The 20,746-nt window shown below is 38.5% G+C and overlaps 1 protein-coding gene across 1 annotated transcript in view; it reads right to left on the bottom strand.

Moving 5' to 3' along the window:
- Positions 1 to 2,924: 2,924 nt before the first annotated feature.
- The window catches only part of LOC125258897 (polycomb group RING finger protein 3), a 100,083-nt gene continuing 82,261 nt past the window's right edge, over positions 2,925 to 20,746 (bottom strand). The window contains exon 10 of the mRNA XM_048176105.1: positions 2,925 to 3,523. Coding sequence (XP_048032062.1) covers positions 3,518 to 3,523 — 6 coding nt within the window. The 3' untranslated portion in view covers positions 2,925 to 3,517. The remainder of the gene's footprint in view (positions 3,524 to 20,746) is intronic.

Below are 20,746 nucleotides of genomic sequence, written 5' to 3'. Positions count from 1 at the left end.
TGCGTTGGGTGGTTTTCACCACCCTCTGCAGTGCCTAGCGGTCAGCAAATGAGCAGTTCCCATACCAGACTGTGATACAACTGGTCAGAATGCTTTCGATCGCACACCGGTAAAAATTCACCAGGATGGCTGGAGACAGCTGGTTCTTCTTCAGTGTCCTGAGGAAGAAGAGGCGTTGGTGAGCTTTCTTGACCAGGCTAGAGGTGTTTGTGGTCCACGACAGGTCCTCCGAGATGGTGGTTCCCAGGAACTTGAAGCTGGAGACACATTCAACAACCCTCCCGTTAATGTGGATGGGGTCATGTGTGCTTCTTTTCTTCTTCCTGAAGTCCACAATGAGCTCCTTTGTCTTGCTGGTGTTAAGGAGCAGGTTATTGTCAGTGCACCATGTGGCCAGGTGCTGTACCTCCTCCCTGTAGGCAGTCTCATCGTTGTCTCTGATGAGGCCAATCACCGTGGTGTCATTTGCAAACTTAATGATGGAGTTGGATCCATGGACAGGCTTGCAGTCATGGGTGTAGAGGGAGTAGAGGAATGGGCTCAGCACACAGCCCTGTGGCACGCCGGTGTTGAGTGTGTTGAATGGTGGTGGAGCAGGTGTGGCCTGACCTAACATGCTGAGGTCTGTTGGTCAGAAAGTCCATAATCCAGTTGCAGAGGGAGGTGTTAATGTCCAGTTCTCTAAGTTTTGTAGACAGCTTGGAGGGAAATGACAGTGTTAAACGCTGAGCTGAAGTCAACAAACAACATCCGTACATATGTGTTGTTACTGTCCAAGTGTGTGAGTACAGAGTGCAGCACTGTGCATACTGCATCCTCTGTGCTCCTATTTATACGGATAGCAAATTGGTGTGGGTCCAGTGTGGGTGGGATGCAGTCTTTGAGGTGTGCTAGAACCAGACGCTCGAAGCACTTCATGATAATAGGTGTAAGTGCTACAGGGCGGTAGTCATTCAGGCATATTGGGGAGGAGTGTTTCAGGACTGGCACAATGGATGTGGACTTAAAGCATGTTGGCACAGTTGCTTGGGTGAGGGACAGGTTGAAAATGTCTGTGAAGACCCCTGCTTTACTTGTTAATCTTGATCCAGTTATTGAAGTAGCTGAAATTGTATATAGACTTAATGAAAGGTGCCCTAGAATTAAAAATTGAATTTATCTTGGCATAGTCAAATAACAAGAGTTCAGTACATGGAAATGACATACAGTGAGTCTCAAACTCCATTGTTTCCTCCTTCTTATATAAATCTCATATGTTTAAAACACCTCAGAAGAACAGGCGAATCTCAACATAACACCGACTGTTACGTAACAGTCGGGGTGTACGCCCCCAATATTTGCATATGCCAGCCCATGATCGAGGCATTACACAAGGACAGAATGTCTGGATGTGCACAGCTGAATCATCAGACTAGGTAAGCAAGCAAGGAAAACAGCGAAAAATGGCAGATGGAGCAATAATAACTGACATGATCCATGATAACATGATATTTTTAGTGATATTTGTGAATTGTCTTTCTAAATGTTTCATTAGCATGTTGCTAATGTACTGTTAAATGTGGTTAAAGTTACCATCGTTTCTTACTGTATTCACGGAGACAAGACTGTCACTATTTTCATTATTAAACACTTGCAGTCTGTATAATGCATGAACACAACTTTATTCTTTATAAATCTCTCCAACAGTGTAGCATTAGCCGTTTGCCACGGATCACAGCCTCAAATTCATTCAAAATCAAATGTAAACAATATAACAGTATACAATACTCACATAATCCGACACATGCATGCAGTATGCATGACGAACACTTTGTAAAGATCCATTTTGAGGGTTATATTAGCTGTGTAAACTTTGTTTATGCACTGTTTAAGGCTAGCGCGAGCTCCGGGGGCGGAGAGCGTGCGATTTAAAGGGACCGCAACCTGAATCGGCGCATTTCTAATTATGCCCCAAAATAGGCAGTTAAAAAAATTAATTAAAGAAAATATATGGGGTATTTTGAGCTGAAACTTCACAGACACATTCAGGGGACACCTTAGACTTATATTACATCTTGTAAAAAAACATTTCGATGGCACCTTTAATGAAAATGCTAAACTAAAATGTGTTTAAAATGTGGCTCATGGCTGATCATTAAGCTTCATATTTATTGGACTGTATCTCCAAAGTATTCTGATGTAATTCCTTATACCTTGATGTTAAAATGGAAATTGGGTTACACTTTATTAAGGTGTCAGTATTACAGAGTAATTATACATTTAAGTACTGAGTAATAATAATTAACTGCATGTACTCACAATAGGTATAGGGTTATGGTTATACAAAATCATTTTGGTATAAGAATTACTTTTATATCATCAGCAAACACATAATCAAGTCTTATTATATGGAGATATACGTATATTGGTAGTAAAGTACATAATTTTAATATTTAGTCTTGAAACTCTAACTACACTGTGATTCCCAAGAGAGTCTGTTTAGGCCTTAAAGGAAGTTTATAAATAATTTTCTTTGTTTATCTGTACTACCCAGTGGCCTTTCTGCACAAAAGGCAATTTTGTGTGCTGGACATTCCCTTGAGACTTAACCTTTAACATTTCCTGAACCTGGGGTGATATCAGTATTCAAGCTGCGTACAGAACAGATTCCTGGATTTTGCCTGTGTGGAAGTCTCGATGTGTGGCCTTCAAAAAAAGCAGCAAGTGTGGTTTACTTTGGGGGGGATAAGCAGCATTTATCCTTCAAAAGAAAAAAAACCCAGCATGTAACCCCATAACAAAGACTGTAAATGAGAAGCAAAACATCCTCGCAATCAACCCTTATTGTTTCTGCCTGGCCAACACTTGCCAAAAAACAAGATTACAATAAAAACGAATGACACATCTTCTCAGGAGCAGGAATAATTTGGCAGGTGGAAGACAAAAGAAGATACAAATTCTTTTATTTCAGTGAGACAAACAATGTGAGCTCTTTCCACAAATAGAGAGCTTAGTTTAGTAACTGCCTTAGATTTACAGGCGAATCAAAAAAAAAAGAAGAACTGTGGGTATTACTGCACATAAAAATCTTTATAATCTGTTGCAAGTTACCAAGACTCAATGGATATTGCTGTTATATTGAAGAACAATGGTGGGATAATTACATTTATTGTTTTTTTATCAAATGGACCAGTCTGTATTGCATCCTCTAAAATTGCTCAGATTTAATGAAAAATTTAATCAGAATCTTCAGAGTGTTACTGTAATACATGAGCAGTGCTTTAACAGAGACATCAAACCTCACTGTGGGATCTAATGAATATGGCTTGGTTTGCTATTCCTACAAGAATCAAATCTAAAACTTCAGAAAAGCAGTTTATAAACTTTAAGTTAAAGATATCTCAGTATTTATTAATTATTAGATTATGGTCTAAAAAATCATCTGTGATACAAATAAAAATAAGGGCTTTAAATAGCTGTTCAGTGCAGGGGCACAGCTGCACATTTTCTGAGGGGTATGCAAGATCAGTGTTGGCGCCTATACCTATAAAAAAAAAAGAAGAAGAATACAATTAATTAAAATTGTTATTGCTTTTGTTGTTCTTACCCATGAAACATTTTATTCAAATAAATAAGCCACCAAAAATGTATATATAGGCCTACCACTGAATTTTTCAATACCACAGCAAAGCTACTAGCCTAACTGTAAAGTTCAAACAGTGGCAGCTGCTTTGATCCCGCTACTCATGTGCGTACACTGGGTTTGATTGTCTGGAGCTGCTGTGCTGTTTGCGACTAACAACGAACACTATGTATTTACTCTTTTCTACTGTACATTCATTTTTTAAATATATCTCTGATTGTGTTCATCTGAAAGAAGATGACTACATCATGGGATATAAGAGGATGAGTAAATCATGGAATAATTTTCATTTCTGGGTGAACTAACCCTTTAAATTTACAAGACTTTGTCACATCCAATGATAAATTTTGGTTAAGAATTATTTTAAAAATGTTCGAGCAGCCAGCAGCCTATATGCGAATAGGCTTCAGCCCAATGAAGCCCGTGCATTAATGCGCCCCTGGACATACAGTAATGTGCTTGTCTGCATTAACATGATGAGGTGAAAAGCCCAATGGTGGTGAAAGGCTCAGGCTATTTTATGAGTGCTAGAATTAACTCATTAACATTAATAATTTTGCTCTTGCAGGCAACAATGTTAAATGCTGATTACTTTAAAGACTTGGAATGATAAAAATTATAGGTTAAGCTTACCATTTTGTCTTTTTCTTTTTCTGTTCTGTACCCCAGAATACTTTCAACCTATATCCATTTGGTCATGGGACAGACTTAAAGGTGCCCTAGAACTTTTTTTTTAAAAGATGTAATATAAGTCTAAGGTGTCCCCTGAATGTGTCTGTGAAGTTTCAGCTCAAAATACCCCATAGATTTTTTTAAATTCATTTTTTTTACTGCCTATTTTGGGGCATCATTATAAATGAGCCGATTCAGGGCTACTGGCCCTTTAATTCTCGTGCTCCATGCCCACGGAGCTCGCGCTTGCCTTGAACAGTGCATAAACAAAGTTTACACAGCTAATATAACCCTCAAATGGATCTTTACAAAGTGTTCGTCATGCATGCGGCATGCATGCGTCGGATTATGTGAGTATTGTATACTGTTATATTGTTTACATTTGATTCTGAATTAATTTGAGACTGGCTAACGGCTAATGCTACACCATTGGAGAGATTTATAAAGAATGAAGTTGTGTTTATGCATTATACATCATTATACAATTATACTGCAAGTGTTTAAAAATGAAAATAGCGACAACTCTTGTCTCCGTGAATACAGTAAGAAACGATGGTAACTTTAACCACATTTAACAGTACATTAGCAACATGCTAACGAAACATTTAGAAAGACAATTTACAAATATCACTAAAAATATCATGATATCATGGATCATGTCAGTTATTATTGCCCCATCTGCCATTTTTCGCTATTGTTCTTGCTTGCATACCTAGTCTGTTGATTCACCTGTGCAGATCCAGACGTTACTGCCTGCCCTTGTCTAATGCCTTTCATAATGTTGGGAACATGGGCTGGCATATGCAAATATTGGGGGCGTACACCCCGACTGTTACGTAACAGTCGGTGTTATGTTGAGATTCGCCTGTTCTTCTGAGGTCTTTTAAACAAATGAGATTTATATAAGGAGGAGGAAACAATGGAGTTTGAGACTCACTGTATGTCATTTCCATGTACTGAACTCTTGTTATTTGACTATGCCAAGATAAATTCAATTTTTCATTCGAGGGCACCTTTAAAGGTTTAGTTCACCCCAAAATTAAATTTCTGTCATTAAGTACTCACCCTCATGTTATTCCAAACCCATAAGACCTTCATTCATCTTCGGAACGCAAATTAAGATATTTTTCATCTTTTATCCAGGAAAGTATTAGAGACATCTTTAAAATCGTCAACGTGACTACAGCGGTTCAACCTTAATGTTATGAAGCGACGAGAATACTTTTTGTGCACAAAAGCAAAACACACATGTGTCGTGCTGCTCACGTGAACAGCTTCGGCCAATACTGAGTCGGCATTCTGATGTAGAACCTGGAAGATCTGAATGCTTAATAAGCATATGCAATTGTTCAATAAAATATAAAAATGTTGATTTCCACAAAGTAATGTGTTCACATTGGAAACACACTCCTGTACACCCAAAACAGTTCCTCAGGGATCCACTGATTCAGCTTAATTTGGCTCTTACACCAAAGTCTCTATAATTAAATAATCAAATTTTCTAAGTAGGAGCAACAGATATGTTTTTTCTTTGTGTTCTTTCAGATTAATTTCTGTTTGTTTTTCCTGTGGACCTCATTAATAAAGCAACAGCAGAGGCCAAAACGGTATTCTTAGTCCCAAAGCATTTGGATTCAGTGAGTGCAAAGTAGAGTAGAACAATTCATTTCAACAGCAGTATTACGCTGATGGTTTATATAGAAATACAATAAACAAATAAACAAACAAATAATGCTCACAAAGGCTGTGGTTATTTGCTAAAAAATATATATATATACTATTTTACAATATTACTGTTTTACTGTATCACTATTTAAAATATAGTTTGTATTATAATTATATTTTAAAATGTATTTTTTTGTAAATATAAATTGATATATAAATACATAAATGTAATGTTGCTGAAGGGGACGTGTAACGGCAGATTTCTATTGAAAAACAGGCAATTTTATAATTCCATGTGCAATACACAGTAAAAAGAGTTATGAGCTAAGTTCTGTTTCTATGATATTTCTTGTTTATTATATCAGTAAGTCTTAGGGAACATCGCCATTTCTGTATACATGCTGTATAAAAAGGTCAAAGGAATGAGGTCATAGATGCTGTTAGATGCTTTGAGGCAAAGATGAGGCCAAACAATCCATAAAAGATGTAAACTCTGTTCATGAGATCTCCAACATTAACACATGCCATGATGCCATGAAACCAACCCTGATCCTGTGGAAAAATAGGAGAAAAAGAAAATTTGTATTTTCTAAAAGACTGAGGACTTTTGAAAAGATAAAAAGCTTTGCTTCAGGGTTAGTGAGCACCAGTCTCTCTCACTCAGGCTGTACAGACAGGCAGCTATGGGATTCTCAGGAGGGAAGCTGGTGGCTTTTGACTTAATTATGCAAAGTTACTTCAAAATGCTTCAGGCTCAATAGCATTGCTGTGAGACATCCAGGTGAGACAGGTCGCGGTTTTCACATGAACGGCCTGATCAATAATAAAAAAAATAAAATCCTGCTGATCTGCTTGTGAGTAACACACTAAATTCAGTTTCTTTCAAAGGCACCCAAAATTATAAAGGGATAATTTTCACTTTTGTTTCAGTTTGCATGGACTGACTTCATGGCGACATATTGGTAGCCATTTAGTAACTGTAATGGCATCATGTGGAGTCAGTTATCTTCCATTAAAGGCTTGTAAACAAAACAAAAAAAATAAGGGCTCTGCCCACTTTAAAAGAGAAAATATTTGATTTCAGACAGTGCACTTGATTAGATTCTTAGCAGACATAGAAATACATAAATACGTCTCCAGTTTATAAATTGGGATTGTGTTATTTTGCAAATCCACTTCAAATCACCATACAGTATCTTGGAGACCAACCAAACCTCCCTTACAGATTTTAACAAGTTCCCTCATACCTTCATACAAACAGGAGAAACAGGCAATCTCCGAACAATCTCAAGTGCCATTTGCACATGAAAATTTCAGCCTTTTTTTTTTTTTTTTTTTCCATCACTTCATTTGAAAAGGTCATTGCTGAACCTTCAAGTATCTGGATTTAAAAAGTAGGCTACCTTATATTCTCCCACCTCATGCCCTAAATTTCTAAATTTCTAGGGCAGTACTACCATAAATACAGTATCTCACAGAAGTGAGTACACCCCTCACATTTTTGTAAATATTTTATTATATCTTTTCACGTGACAACACTGAAGAATATATATATATATAACAGTATATAATAGAAGACTATAACAGTGTCAATTTGCTGTTCCCTCAAAATAACTCAACACACAGCCATTAATGTCTAAACCGCTGGCCACAAAAGTGAGTTCACCCCTAAGTGAAAATGTCCAAATTGGGCCCAATTAGCTATTTTCTCTCCCTGGTGTCATGTGACTCATTAGAGTTACAAGGTCTCAGTTACGAATGGGAAGCAGGTGTGTTAAATTTGGTGTTATTGCTCTCACTCTCTCATACTGGTCACTGGAAGTTCAACATGGCACCTCATGGCAAAGAACTCTCTGAGGATCTGAAAAAAATAATTGTTGCTCTACATAAAGATGGCGTAGACTATAAGAAGATTGCCAAGACCCTGAAACTGATATGCAGCACGGTGGCCAAGACCATACAGCGGTTTAACAGGACAGGTTCCACTCAGAACAGGCCTCACCATGGTCGACCAAAGAAGTTAAGTGCACATGCTCAGCATCATATCCAGAGGTTGTGTTTGGGAAATAGACGTATGAGTGCTGCCAGCATTGCTGCAGAGGTTGAAGGGATGGGGGGGTCAGCCTGTCAGTGCTCAGACCATACGCCGCACACTGCATCAAATTGGTCTGCATGGCTGTTGTCCCAGAAGGAAGCCTCTTCTAAAGATGATGCACAAGAAAGCCTGCAAACAGTTTGCTGAAGACAAGCAGACTAAGGACATGGATTACTGGAACCATGTCCTGTGGTCTGATAAGACCAAGATAAACTTATTTGGTTCAGATGGTGTCAAGCGTGTGTGGCAGCAACAAGGTGAGGAGTACAAAGACAAGTATGTCTTGCCAAAGTCAAGCATGGTGGTGGGAGTGTCATGGTCTGGGGCTGCATGAGTGCTGTCGGCACTGGGAAGCTACAGTTCATTGAGGGAACCATAAATGAGCAGAGCATGATTCCCTCCCTTCGGAGGCTGGGCCACAGGGCAGTATTCCAACATGATAACGACCCCAGTGCTGGAAAATAATGGTGGCCACACAAAATATTGACACTTTGGGCCCAATTTGGACATTTTCACTTAGAGTTGTACTCACTTTTGTGGCCAGTGGTTTAGACATTAATGGCTGTGTGTTGAGTTATTTTGAGGGGACAGCAAATTTACACTGTTATAAGAGATGTTATGAGAGCACAACAATTTTTGAATTGGAGGAACAATGTCAGAAACATGAGCACTGTCACTAAACCAATCCTGATCTTCTGGAAAAGAAATAGGAGAAAAAGAAAGTAAAACAAAAAGAATTATCTCTCTTTTTTTTTAGTTAAAACTCATTGGATATTCACACATCAGCAGTAGGAGGTGGTACAAATGTCACTCTACAAAAATAATAAGAAACTCCCTAATGCCAACTGTCCAGGACATAAAACTTGACAACAGCCTTATACTGTAGAATGTACTGTGAACAACACGCATCCCGAGTGGGAACATGACAGAACTGACAGTGAATAATCACGACAGAAATAGCGCTGCCTTGGGTGGATTCGCCACAGGTCTTTTTATCAGCGTAGCTGTGTATTAATAGGCTGAGAAACGGCCCCTGCTGTTACTAACAGGGAAAACAGAGAGGTGGATTTTATCCGAAAGAATGTACAAATCCCTGACAAAATAAAAATTGCTGAAGCTGTCCTACTAAGAGGACAAGTTCATTGTTGAGCTGTCTTAACTATTGCCCCAAGTTCAACTCTAGAAAATGGGCTAGAAAATGGTTGTCCAACACATTACCTTCAAAGACCTATAGTAAGAAACATTTGACATTTTGCACTGAAATTTGGGGCTGGGCATATTGGAAGCATGTGCTTTAGGACTTGTATGCTACTTACTTTTGCTCGTGCTACTTGGAGGGTGTAAAAGTACATTTTAAATGCATATATAGGTAACACAATCATGTTTCATTTCTAAACATTAAAGGGATAGTTCACCCAAAAATGAAAATTCTGTCATCACTTACTCGCCCTCAGGTTGTTCCAAACCTATATAAAAGTGTTTGTTCTGCTGAACACAAAGGAAGATATTTGGAAGAATGTCAGTAACCAAACAGATCTCATCCCCCATTGACTACCATAGTAGGAAAAATAAATACTATGGAAGTCAATGGTGGATGAATACTATGGTGGATGAGATCTGTTTGGTTACCGACATTCTTCCAAAAATAGGTATGGAACAAACTGAGGGTAAGTAAATGATGACAATATTCATTTTTGTGTGAACTATGCCTTTAACGACATAGTAAACATTGTTAAGACAATAGACATTGTTAAGTGTCACCCATATATATCTATCAAGTTTATTTTGACCATTTTTAAGGGTACACCAACACATAGATGACTGAAGGTAGGCACTAAAAGCCACAAAGAAAATATTTTCAGTTGTTTTTATAGTTTTTCTTTTCTAGAAAACAAATCAAACTCTGTCCTCTCTACATCAAAAAAAATAAATAAATCACTATTACAGCCCTGGTGTGCGGTGAGGCTGATCTCTGCTCCCAAAAACAAGCTGCTATGCTACACACTGATAGATACAGAAATCAATAAGATGTTTCGGTCGTGTAACCGCGAAGGTCAGTGGCTATTGCACAGGCTTTGTTAGCTAAACTAATCTCAGGTTGTATAAGCTTGATGTGAACAGTGGTGGCAGAAAAACAAACCATCAATTAATGTTTACTGCAGGCCCCTTAACTAGCATGCAGTCCAGCCGTCTGGAGGTCAGGAGGTCTGGTCTTGATTTGGAACCTTTATGGCTGTAAACCTGCACCTCACTACCCATAATCCTCCCACCATGGGGATTAATTAGCGGTCAGCGCGGATTAGAGGAGGTTTGTGGCTTCGTCAGCTGTGGTCGGAGAGATGGGCTTGATAAGGTTATTAGCTGAAGTCATGGTTCATTATGACTTGGGCTGTAACACCCACAGTCACACAGGAACCCCTGAGGAATATTTGCTGAAATGATTTTTAACCATTTCATTCAGTGTATTCCTTGAAGCATGCAATTTGTTTTAAAGTTTCATCATGCAAGACATCTTGTGTAGTCAAGAAAGCAATCCAATCAAAATCTCATTTCTATTCACTAATTATTTCTAATATCTGCCCGAGCAAGTGTTCAGCTCTTTCCAGAATGTTTTAATGAACAAAATCTTCGTTGACTGAATTGGGTTGATTTGCATTTGATGTCTTATTTGTGTCGTTTGACACCTGTCGATGCCGCCTAATGAAGAACTGTTTACTGACAGATTTTCTAACTGTTAATGAGGGACGCAACATTTGAGAAGGAAGCTCGAAACACTTTTTCGGTTCATTAGAAGCTATGATAATTAAGATTTATTGATTAATGAGTAGATTTTAGCAAATGTGATTACAGCACCTTATTTTTTCAGTTGGGGAAAATGAATGTGAAATTCTCCAGTATTAAGAGGATTTTTTTTTTATTTATTTGAATAAGACTTACCACATCTCATTTTGTCTACAATTTTCTCACTCTGATCCAAACAATAGCAGAAAATGAAGCCAGCACAAACTGTTCTAAGAGAATACGCAATGACATATTTGCATATTCCTAAACATCTTTAAAAATGAACTCCGATGGAGGTTGTGAAAACAGATCAAATAATCTGCATGCATTTTGTATTCCGCCCGCAATGTTTTTTTGTTTTTTTTTTCCTCCGGTGAAGACATGGCTTGTGTTTTCAAGTTGTTCTGAGTCTCGATGTGCGATCTGCTCTTGTTCACTGATTTCTTGCGTCACGGTGTGCTTTTCACAGGTGTGAATTCCACATGAATATCTTTGCATATTTGAATTTGAATATCCAAATGTGACACATTTTTACTGCTTTGAATATTTGGAACTCCTTGATGAGGATGATCTGGTGTACAAGACAGCAACTCAGTCCCAAGACACCAACAATTTAAAATGCATTTATGACACACACACACACACACACACACACACACACACACTCACACTCACACACAGTATATATATTCACAAAATTAGTGAATGGAAACGATGGCTAGAATTCCTGTGTGGTCAACTAAAAAGAGCTAAATAGCTAAGTAACTAGCATCTTTATAGTAAGTAACTAGCATGAACTCTAACCCCCATTTCCTCCTACCTACATTAATTTCCCGCTTTATGCTATTTACATTCAACATATCTTTTCCAACCACCAATTCCTTGGCAATGATTGGAATAGGCTAATATCTAAATGATAAATGCTACATTGCTAATTTCTGCAGCAGGTATATTGTGAACAGTAGCCTATGTACATTTTCAGCCCAGGCTCATGAGAAAAACGTACCTATGTCAACATTTTTGCAAATAATTGCGTCATGCACGTTTCACATCAGTTTCAAAGGGAAATATCCAGTAAGTGGTGCTAAAAGTTTTTTTTTTTTTTTCTGGGACAGATAAACATGAATATGGCAACGTTTTATTACGGTGAAGTTTGTATGCATCACCGCAGTTCTGAACTGAAATGTCTGGTGAGTGGTGCTAAAAGCTTATTGCACATCACGTTTAATAATGTACTAACACTAAACCTTAACCTACCCAATAGTGTTAACTAAAGCAAATGTGACATAAAAACGCAATCGTAACCATGGCATTTTATCTTGTTTTTGAACTCTTGTCTTTGAGCTCGACTCGACTTTCAAGGAATTCATACCCAAACTCTTCACATCGCAAGTACAATTCTGGGGCCCATTTCAGAAAGGAGGTTAAGTGAGAACTCTGAGTATGTTGACCCTGAAATGAGGGAAACTCTGAGTTTTCCATTTCAGAATGGGAGGTATGTCATACCTAAGAAAGCAGGTTAAAGGATTAGTTCACTTTCAAATTAAAATTTCCTAATAATTTACTCACTCCCATGTCTTTCTTTCTTCAGTCGAAAAGAAATGAGGGTTTTTGATGAAAACATTCCAGGATTATTCTCCATATAGTGGACTTCAACGGAGCCCAAATGGTTGGAGGTCAAAATTACAGTTTACAGTGATCCCAGACGAGAAATAAGGAGAAATATCTAGAGAAACCATTGCTCATTTTCTTAAAAACAATAAAAATAAAAAAAATTATACGTTTTAACCATAAATGCTCATCTTGAACTAGCTCTCTTCTTCTTCTCTATTTGAATTCCAGCAGTGTAGACGCTGCTAAGTGTATTACTGCCCTCCACAGGTCAAAGATTGAACTAAATTGTCATATACAATATGCTAGTGCAAGTATATAATAATTAGTTCAAACTTTAACCTGTGGAGGGCAGTAATACACTTAGCAGTGTCTACACTGCCGGAATTCTAATAGAGAAGAAGAGAGCTAGTTTAAGATGAGCATTTATGGTTAAAACTTATAACCTATATATATATATATATATATATATATATATATATATATATATATATATATATATATATATATATATATATATATATATATATATTATTAATAAAATGAGTAATGGTTTCTCTAGATAAGACCCTTATTCCTCGTCTGGTATCATTTAAAGCCCTTTGAAGCTGCACCGAAACTGTAATTTTGACCTTCAACCGTTTGGAGGCCATTGAAGTCCACTATATGGAGAAAACTCCTGAAAAGTTTTCATCAAAAACCTTAATTTCTTTTCGACTGAAGAAAGAAAGACATGAACATCTTGGATGACATGGGGGTGAGTAAATTATAAGGAAATTTTTATTTGAAAGTGAACTAATCCTTTAAGTCAAGCCTGTTTCTGAAAGAGAGGTAACTTATACTCAGAGTCAGTTACCATGGTAACTTACTCTGTGAACCTAACCTGGTCTGGAGCAGGTTTTCTTAGGTAAACCCAGAGTTTCCTTTGGTCTCCTCCCTCTTTTTAAAGTGCAAGTGATGTTTAAATAGTTCACTCATTCATTCACGCTGCAAAAATGCTTTTCTTACCGAGTATTTTTTGTATTTCAAGTACAAATATCTAAAAATTCTTAAATCAAGATGGATTTTCTATATAAGAAAATGATATAAGATATTTAGTCGTGTTTCCTGGGAGGATCTAAATTAAGTGCATTTTACTTAAGTAAAATGATCAATATCTGCCAGTGTGGTAATAAAAATAATCTTAATGAAAACGGAAAACAAGATTATTCGGAGTGTCTATTAATAAGTGCAAAATTACAGTAGCTCCGCCCACCAATGTCAAACCAGGTTAAAATAATATATGTTCTTGTTGCTGCAGTGGTGTAGGCAGTAGTGTGTCAGATGCGGAGAATTAACTTGTGATGCGATTGACTGGGTTCGAATCCGCCTTCTGCCGAGCTCGCTCTTTTTCCTTTTCCCATCACATATCACATCAGCAAGGCATTTGTTTTCAATAAAAATGAAGAAAATGTTCTAAGTACTCAGAGTCGGTTGAACTAACTCAATTCAGCTGTTCTGAACCCGAAAACTCAGAGTTTCAGGGTAAGTCAACTCAGAGTTCAAGTTTTAACTCAGAGTTGGTTGAACCTCCTTATTGAAACTGGCCCCTGTACCAGCTACCGCGCAAGTTTGTTACATCAGTAAAACTGAACATATGGAGCTAGGTAAGTGATGCAAACTAAAAAATGTTTTGAGATCATTATTGTGCAAGGTGAAAACAAGTCTTTATTAATCCATAATCTGGCTGTGATCATATTGTGTGTGAAAACGATTAAAAGTGCTACTGCCTCTAGTGTTAATTTCTGCTAGAAACTGCAGTGATATGTAGCCTACAAAATGTTGACACATGTAGGCTACGTTTTTCCAGTGAGCCTGTGTTGTAAATTGTCTGCATGCATGAAATATCCAGATGACCTTCTATTTCTGGTAATTATGTACAATAGCCTGCTGTATGCAAAGAAAAATGCATGGGATACTATATCCCATAATGCAATGTGTTTGACTTTGCCTTTCATTTCCATATGAAAAATAAACAGCAATAATATAGTGTAGTGTGTTTTTTTCATTATTGAATCTTACTTACAAAATATATTGCATTTGAAAAAGCAAGAAAATGGCAAATTATTTCCAAGATGACAAGTAAACACCATTTGTGGAATTAAACATATGTAATGAGGTTATGTCAAATGTAGCATGTGAAAACGTAATATGCAAAAGCAAATGCTTACCGTTGCAAAACATATTATTTCACATGCTGTTTTTAAAAAATAGCAGGCGGTATTCAGCGTATACTTCACAGCATGCAGTAGGCACATTATATCCTGCATACAGCTTTGAGAAATGTTGCTGCATTTACAGTAGCTTCACACAGTAAGACGTCTTAGCACAGAAGAGCTAAATGTGCTAAATGAGGTAAAAATGTCATGACCAGCATGGCTGAATTAAATAACATTTGTTTATGCCATGACGGTTTGAGCTCAGATAAGCTTACCAGGGGGTTGACATCAGAAACAGAGAACGTCACCACAAATGTGTCACAAAACGGTTCCCTCGTTAATTCAATTTAATGAACTCATCTTCTGCAGTGTTCCGTAACAGTTCTTTATTGTTGCTGTATCCTTATTGCTCATTGACTGCAAAGTCTAAATGTTATTAAAAAAGAAAATTATGGGAAAGAGCGATTATTAAAAAGATGATGAAACAGCAGCAATATTTTGCACACATTCTAGCATGCACTACAGAATCATTTTAGGGGCTTTCATGTAATTATATGAGTTCATTTTACAAAAACTGTCAAGAAATGTCAATATCTAATTAAACCCCAAAATTAAAAGAAAAATATAACATTTTGAATAAAGGAAATTAAGCCTTTTATAATCAATATGCAAGGTGCAAAAGAAATTTGCTTAATTGTCACACTTCAAAAATCTTAATGATCCCAAAGGCTTCATTTTCGTTATGCAAATATAATTTCTTTTTCTTTTCTTCTTTTATTTTGCGTTTAAATAGGATGAGTTTCATTATCCTCCAGGTGATATTAACTTGAAATACTCTTGTATTCCCATCGCAACCATTATCCCAGCAGAATTCCCGATTCCGAAGTGGGCACTGATCATCCGGCTCTTAACCTGTGTGTAATGTAAGTCAACGCAAAGGGCTTAAGGTAGTCTGGTGTCTTTTGAAGTCTACCTCAGCGTGTGTCTCCACCCCTGTGCCTTCTCATGCATGTGTCGCCTTTGATCCGCCTGACATCCATTGATGGAAATCCAAGGAGGTATTAGAGATGACACAGGAAACAGAATAGAGACAAACACATTAATATGTAATCGAGAAGAAAACGCAGATGACTGAGCCATCTGGCCGGCGAGCAGCTGAGGGAGTGAGAGAAGAGATGCTGAGAGAGAAGAAAGGAAAAGGTTCCTTCCCATCCCCGTGTCGTCAGCATTCCTGATGTCATGGATGTACAAACTGCTGCATGTATACTGAAAAATTCTTGACATCTTGTTGTTATGTTTACCTGTGTGTTCATTTCAAATGGGTTTTGTGTATTGTTTCAAGAAGTTGATAGAGTGCATAATAGTAACCTGATGTTGCATTTCTTCCGAAAATGCGAAATCTGGTTGCCTCTTTGAACATGAATGACATTGAAATCCTCTTTAAAGAAACAATTTAAAAAATTTATAAGGCAGATTGTGAAAAGCTTTAGCAAAAGCTGCACTATAATGAAAATACACCTCCAAAGCTGTTCAATTTGAAGGGATCCTTTGATTGAGGGGGAAAAAATACAAATAAATAGTACTCCAAGTACACTTGGAGACTGACACCTACACAGCTTAGGGAGAGACAGAAAAGAAAGCAATAAAAAATAAATCAAATAAAAAGAAAAACCTGATATTGCCTTGTACTTGCTTGGCTGACATAAATGCCCCTTATTTCCCTGTGTGAAATAAAAACGTCACCTTTGAATAACATGCAATAGTGATTCAAAGGTTGCATTTCAAAAAAAGATCAGCAGAATTAAAATGTTGCCTTAAACCAAACAGTTGAACTTGCTAAGCTTTGCCACAGCACAAAAATTGTACTGCATAAAAATTTCAGTAATTTCCCCCCCACATTTATTAGTAATAACTCTCACAGAATCTCTTGGGATTTTGTGTTTGTGCTGCAAAAAGAGTAGGTGGGAAGGAAACGCAGATTGAGCTAAAGGTGTGTAGGTGGTATCTGGAGGTGGAGTAATTCTAGGCCGTGGGATCCAAACATCCCACATGAAAAGAAATTAGAAAGCTTTAATTACAAAGCTTCAATCCCAGATCAATTGGACAGAGCTGCCAATAATTGAGCATGTGTTTTTCTGTTCTCTGAGCTTAGATGCATGTAGGTGTGCATGTGGGAATTTAGCTTCCCAAATACCAGGCCGTAGACCTTTTATATACTATCAATTTAAAGTTGCTAAAAAACAACAGCTGCCAAAATCGCAAGTATTTCATTATAGTATAGCCATCAGTACAACAAACTTATACAGATAAACTTTGTATTAAATATTTTTTTCAATGCCTGCAGCCTTGGATGTTATGTTTGTTCCTCCATCTCCAAAGTCATTAGCCACATGGCATTTATGGCTCAGATGATTTGCTCAAAAAACAATGGTCTGCAAGTATTCAACCTTGTAGACTTAAGCAATCATTCGTTTTAGTTTTTCTATGGACATTGGCATGTGAGATTTGCATTGCGCACTGCACCCCACGAAGCGGGTATAAAGGAAGAGTGCATGCAGTCGCACATTAAGCTTTCGCTTCAGAGCCGAGCGTTTCGTCTGATTCTGCTCTGCAATCATTGTCCGAGTGTTCTACAAACCTGGGAGAAGCTCTCTAGCTTCTAGTACACCACAGGCTTTCAATAGTCTGCGTGCTTGTGCAGCGACCATTCCCCTGTGTGCTTCAGCACTAAAAGAGCCTTTTCCCTAAAAGAGTATATTTCTCTAAAAGAGCAACCACCGGTGCATCTTTGTAAAGACCTCATTCCACCTATGTATTTCTGGATGCGGTCATTTCCTATCCTCATTTGACGGCCATGCTGAGACTGCGTTCGTGGTTGGCTCATGTTCTGGCATGAGAGCATGACCACGTCAGCACACTGGTCATGTCTCGCCTTTCTCGTAAGGGCTTGAGCTTCTTAGCGTGTCTTGTGCCGTCGAGCTGTTGGCTGACAGCGAGGGTTGTTGTGGCTTTTGCCGCTCTATATGCGAGCTCGGTTGAGACTCGAGTACCTTAAAATGGGGTGGAGTCCCCTCACCTATACCCAATCTAGTTCCTCTTCTGGTCATCTGAAAAGGGATACTTCAGTGAATAGCCAGGTTGAACTGAGGATTACAGTGAGGGCTTTCTCTGCCGAGTACGTCTCCATGACCATGATGAAAGTCACAGCGCAGGCCCTCGGCCAGATGATGTCCACATCTCTGGTCCAGAAGCGCCCCCTGGCTAAACTTTACAGAGGTGCGAGAGGTGCGTCAAAGTGTGCTTTCTCAATTCTCCCATCTCACAAGGTGGCCTTTACGGCAACGTTGTCGAGGACTATGCCTAGTGGTTCTCTGCAGTCCAGGAGCAGTTTGAGGCTGTCAAGAGCATGCCCCAGCGTGCTACCAGACCATGTTAAAAGAGTAGTTTTCTCTATTTTTGGGTCCAAAGAGGGCACGGACAGCAGTGTGCAATGCTATGCCTTGCCACTCTCATCCCCCTCTTCTATTGCCAGCGGGCAGCAGGGCCCATTTTGAGAACACTATGCCTTCTCATGCACCCCCTGCCCAACTGTGGAGCCAGGTAAGTGCTGCAATGCACCCCACTCCAAGACGCTGTGCCTTCCGGGTCGGGTCCCTGTGCTCCACCTCGCTGCCACACTGTGGGTACGTCTGTGTCTGGCTGGCTAGCAGTGCTTCAGGTCAACTGGGAAAAGAGTAAACTCTCCCCCCTGCAGAGAATCTCTTTTTTCAGTATAGACTTTGTCAACCTGACAGCAGGCCTCATGAAGGAACGTGCTCAGTCAGTGCTGAACTGCCTGAACACTCTCAAGGGCAGGACAGAGGCTCCACTGACACTATTTCAGAGGCTCCTGGGTGACCATTACCCCAGCCTATCGCCAAACCTTCAGTCCGTGGTCAGACCTTGAGTTTCTATGGGCAGGAGTTCCCCTAGAACAAGTGTCCAGGCATGCGACATCTTCACGGATGCCACCGGCTGGGGTGCCACGTACAACAGGCATGCAGTCTCAGCTGTTTGGACGGGACCCCGTCTACATTTGCACATCAACTGCCTTGAGTTGCTAGCAGTACGGCTTGCGCTGGGCCATCAAGGACCTGCTTTCTCAGAGACTGGGCACCCAATGGCATCTGCGTCCAGACCTCCACGTCTGCTGGAGATGACTTAGGTGATCTACCCAAATCAGTGGTAGACACTATCAGGGAGAGTGCCTTCTACAAGGCATGCTTAAGCCTTGAAGTGAAACCTGTTTGTCGAGTGGTGTTCTTCTCACCAAGAAGACCCCCAAAGATGCTCAATCTGAGCTGTGTTTTCCTTCTGCAGGAAGGGTTGGAACGAAGTCTGTTTACCTCCACCCTAAAAGTGTATGTTGCCGCTATTATTGCACATCAGTAAACACATTTTGACGAAAGAAATTAATACTTTTATTCAGAAAGGATGCATTAAATTGATCAAAAGTGACAAGCACATTTATAATATTACAAATTCTAATCTCAAATACATTTCTATTTCAAGTAAATGCTGTAGTTTTGAACTTTCTATTCATAAAAGAATCCTAATAAAAAGAATCACGGTTTCCACAAAAATATTAAGCAGAATAAAAATAAGAAATGTTTCTTGAGCAGCAAATCATCATATTAGAATGATTTCTGAATGATCATGTGACACTGAAGACTGGAGTAATGATGCTGAAAATTCAGCTTTGATATCACAGGAATAAATTACCATTCAAAATATATTAACATAGAAAACAGGTTTTTTTTTTTAAGTAGTAATAATATTTCACAATATTGCTGTTTACTGTATTGTTAATTAAATAAATGCAGCCTTGGTGAGAGACTTCTTGAGACTTCTTTCAAAAACATTTAAAAATCTTACCAAACCCAAACTTTTTATTGGTAGTGCATTACGCAAGAAGCTTTAAAATAGTTGTTAAAAAGAGCGATCATTGTTGACACTGAAAAATATACAGCAATCTAGTAAATACAGTGATCAACTTGATCATCAAACCCTCTGTAGACTTCTAGACAATGACCCACAAATGTAGCCATTTCCGTTCCAACAGAGAACCTTTCTGAATTAATATCCTCACATCAACTCATAACTCATGGCCCCCTGAGAGAGATTCAAACAATGCGGCCTATTGCTGCTCATTTTAGTACCTATTTTCAGAGCCATTTATATCCACATGGTGCCACTCCTGAATGAGAGGCTTCTCTAGCGGGTCTTGTCTTTGAATGGCATACAGCCCTCAACGCCATCGAAATTTAATACAAAAAGCTATCTATATCTTTAGCAGACTACACATCAACAATTAATTTTAAGGCTAAATACAAAGTACATGCATGGCATCCATCACCAACGAATCCTTGAGCTTTTTACCATTGTATTATAAATTGAAACTCTCCTCACTTTAACAGTAATAAAATCTCTATTCCAAAATATTACCCTGTACTTTTATGCCTTAAACCTTTAGTTATTTGCTTAGAGGTTGTAACAAACTAGGAAATGTTCTCTGTGATCTTGCGGAGTTGTTGATTATGGGAATGCTGGCGGAATGCAGTTTTTCAAAAGCATACGCCTTTCTTTCTGGGGTAAGTCCAAGAGATCAAAGGCATGCACCATCAGCATGATGCTAAAATCCCACAGCCTGTATACATAAAGTGCAGGCACTGGGCACGACCTCAAAGAACAGGTGAATGAGTCAGTGTTCCCAGAAGCAGAGAAAAAGGAAGTACAATGGGGTAAAGCCCTTGTATTTGTGTGCAAGTGTTTACAAAAAGTGGAGAGAGCACACACATTAAAATAGCAGAGCAAACTCCCTTGCTAAGATACAGTCCAAAACAAAATAAACATACCTTATATATGAGTGATCATATAGCTGGCTCTGGAAAATTCTTCATCACTCAGTGCTGTGAATGACGCAATCACATTGTTATGGCAACGATACACTTATTGTTTCCCCTGACACATGATGTAAGAAGATTGCTATGTAGAGAGCTAAGTACATCAACCATCAGCAAGATCTATAGAACTGATAATATACAGCCAATCACCTCTGACAGG

The sequence above is a fragment of the Megalobrama amblycephala genome, linkage group LG23 (genome assembly GCF_018812025.1).
Source record: "Megalobrama amblycephala isolate DHTTF-2021 linkage group LG23, ASM1881202v1, whole genome shotgun sequence".
In the NCBI taxonomy this organism is placed as follows: domain Eukaryota; kingdom Metazoa; phylum Chordata; class Actinopteri; order Cypriniformes; family Xenocyprididae; genus Megalobrama; species Megalobrama amblycephala.
This window is presented reverse-complemented; position numbering and strand designations above follow the sequence as displayed.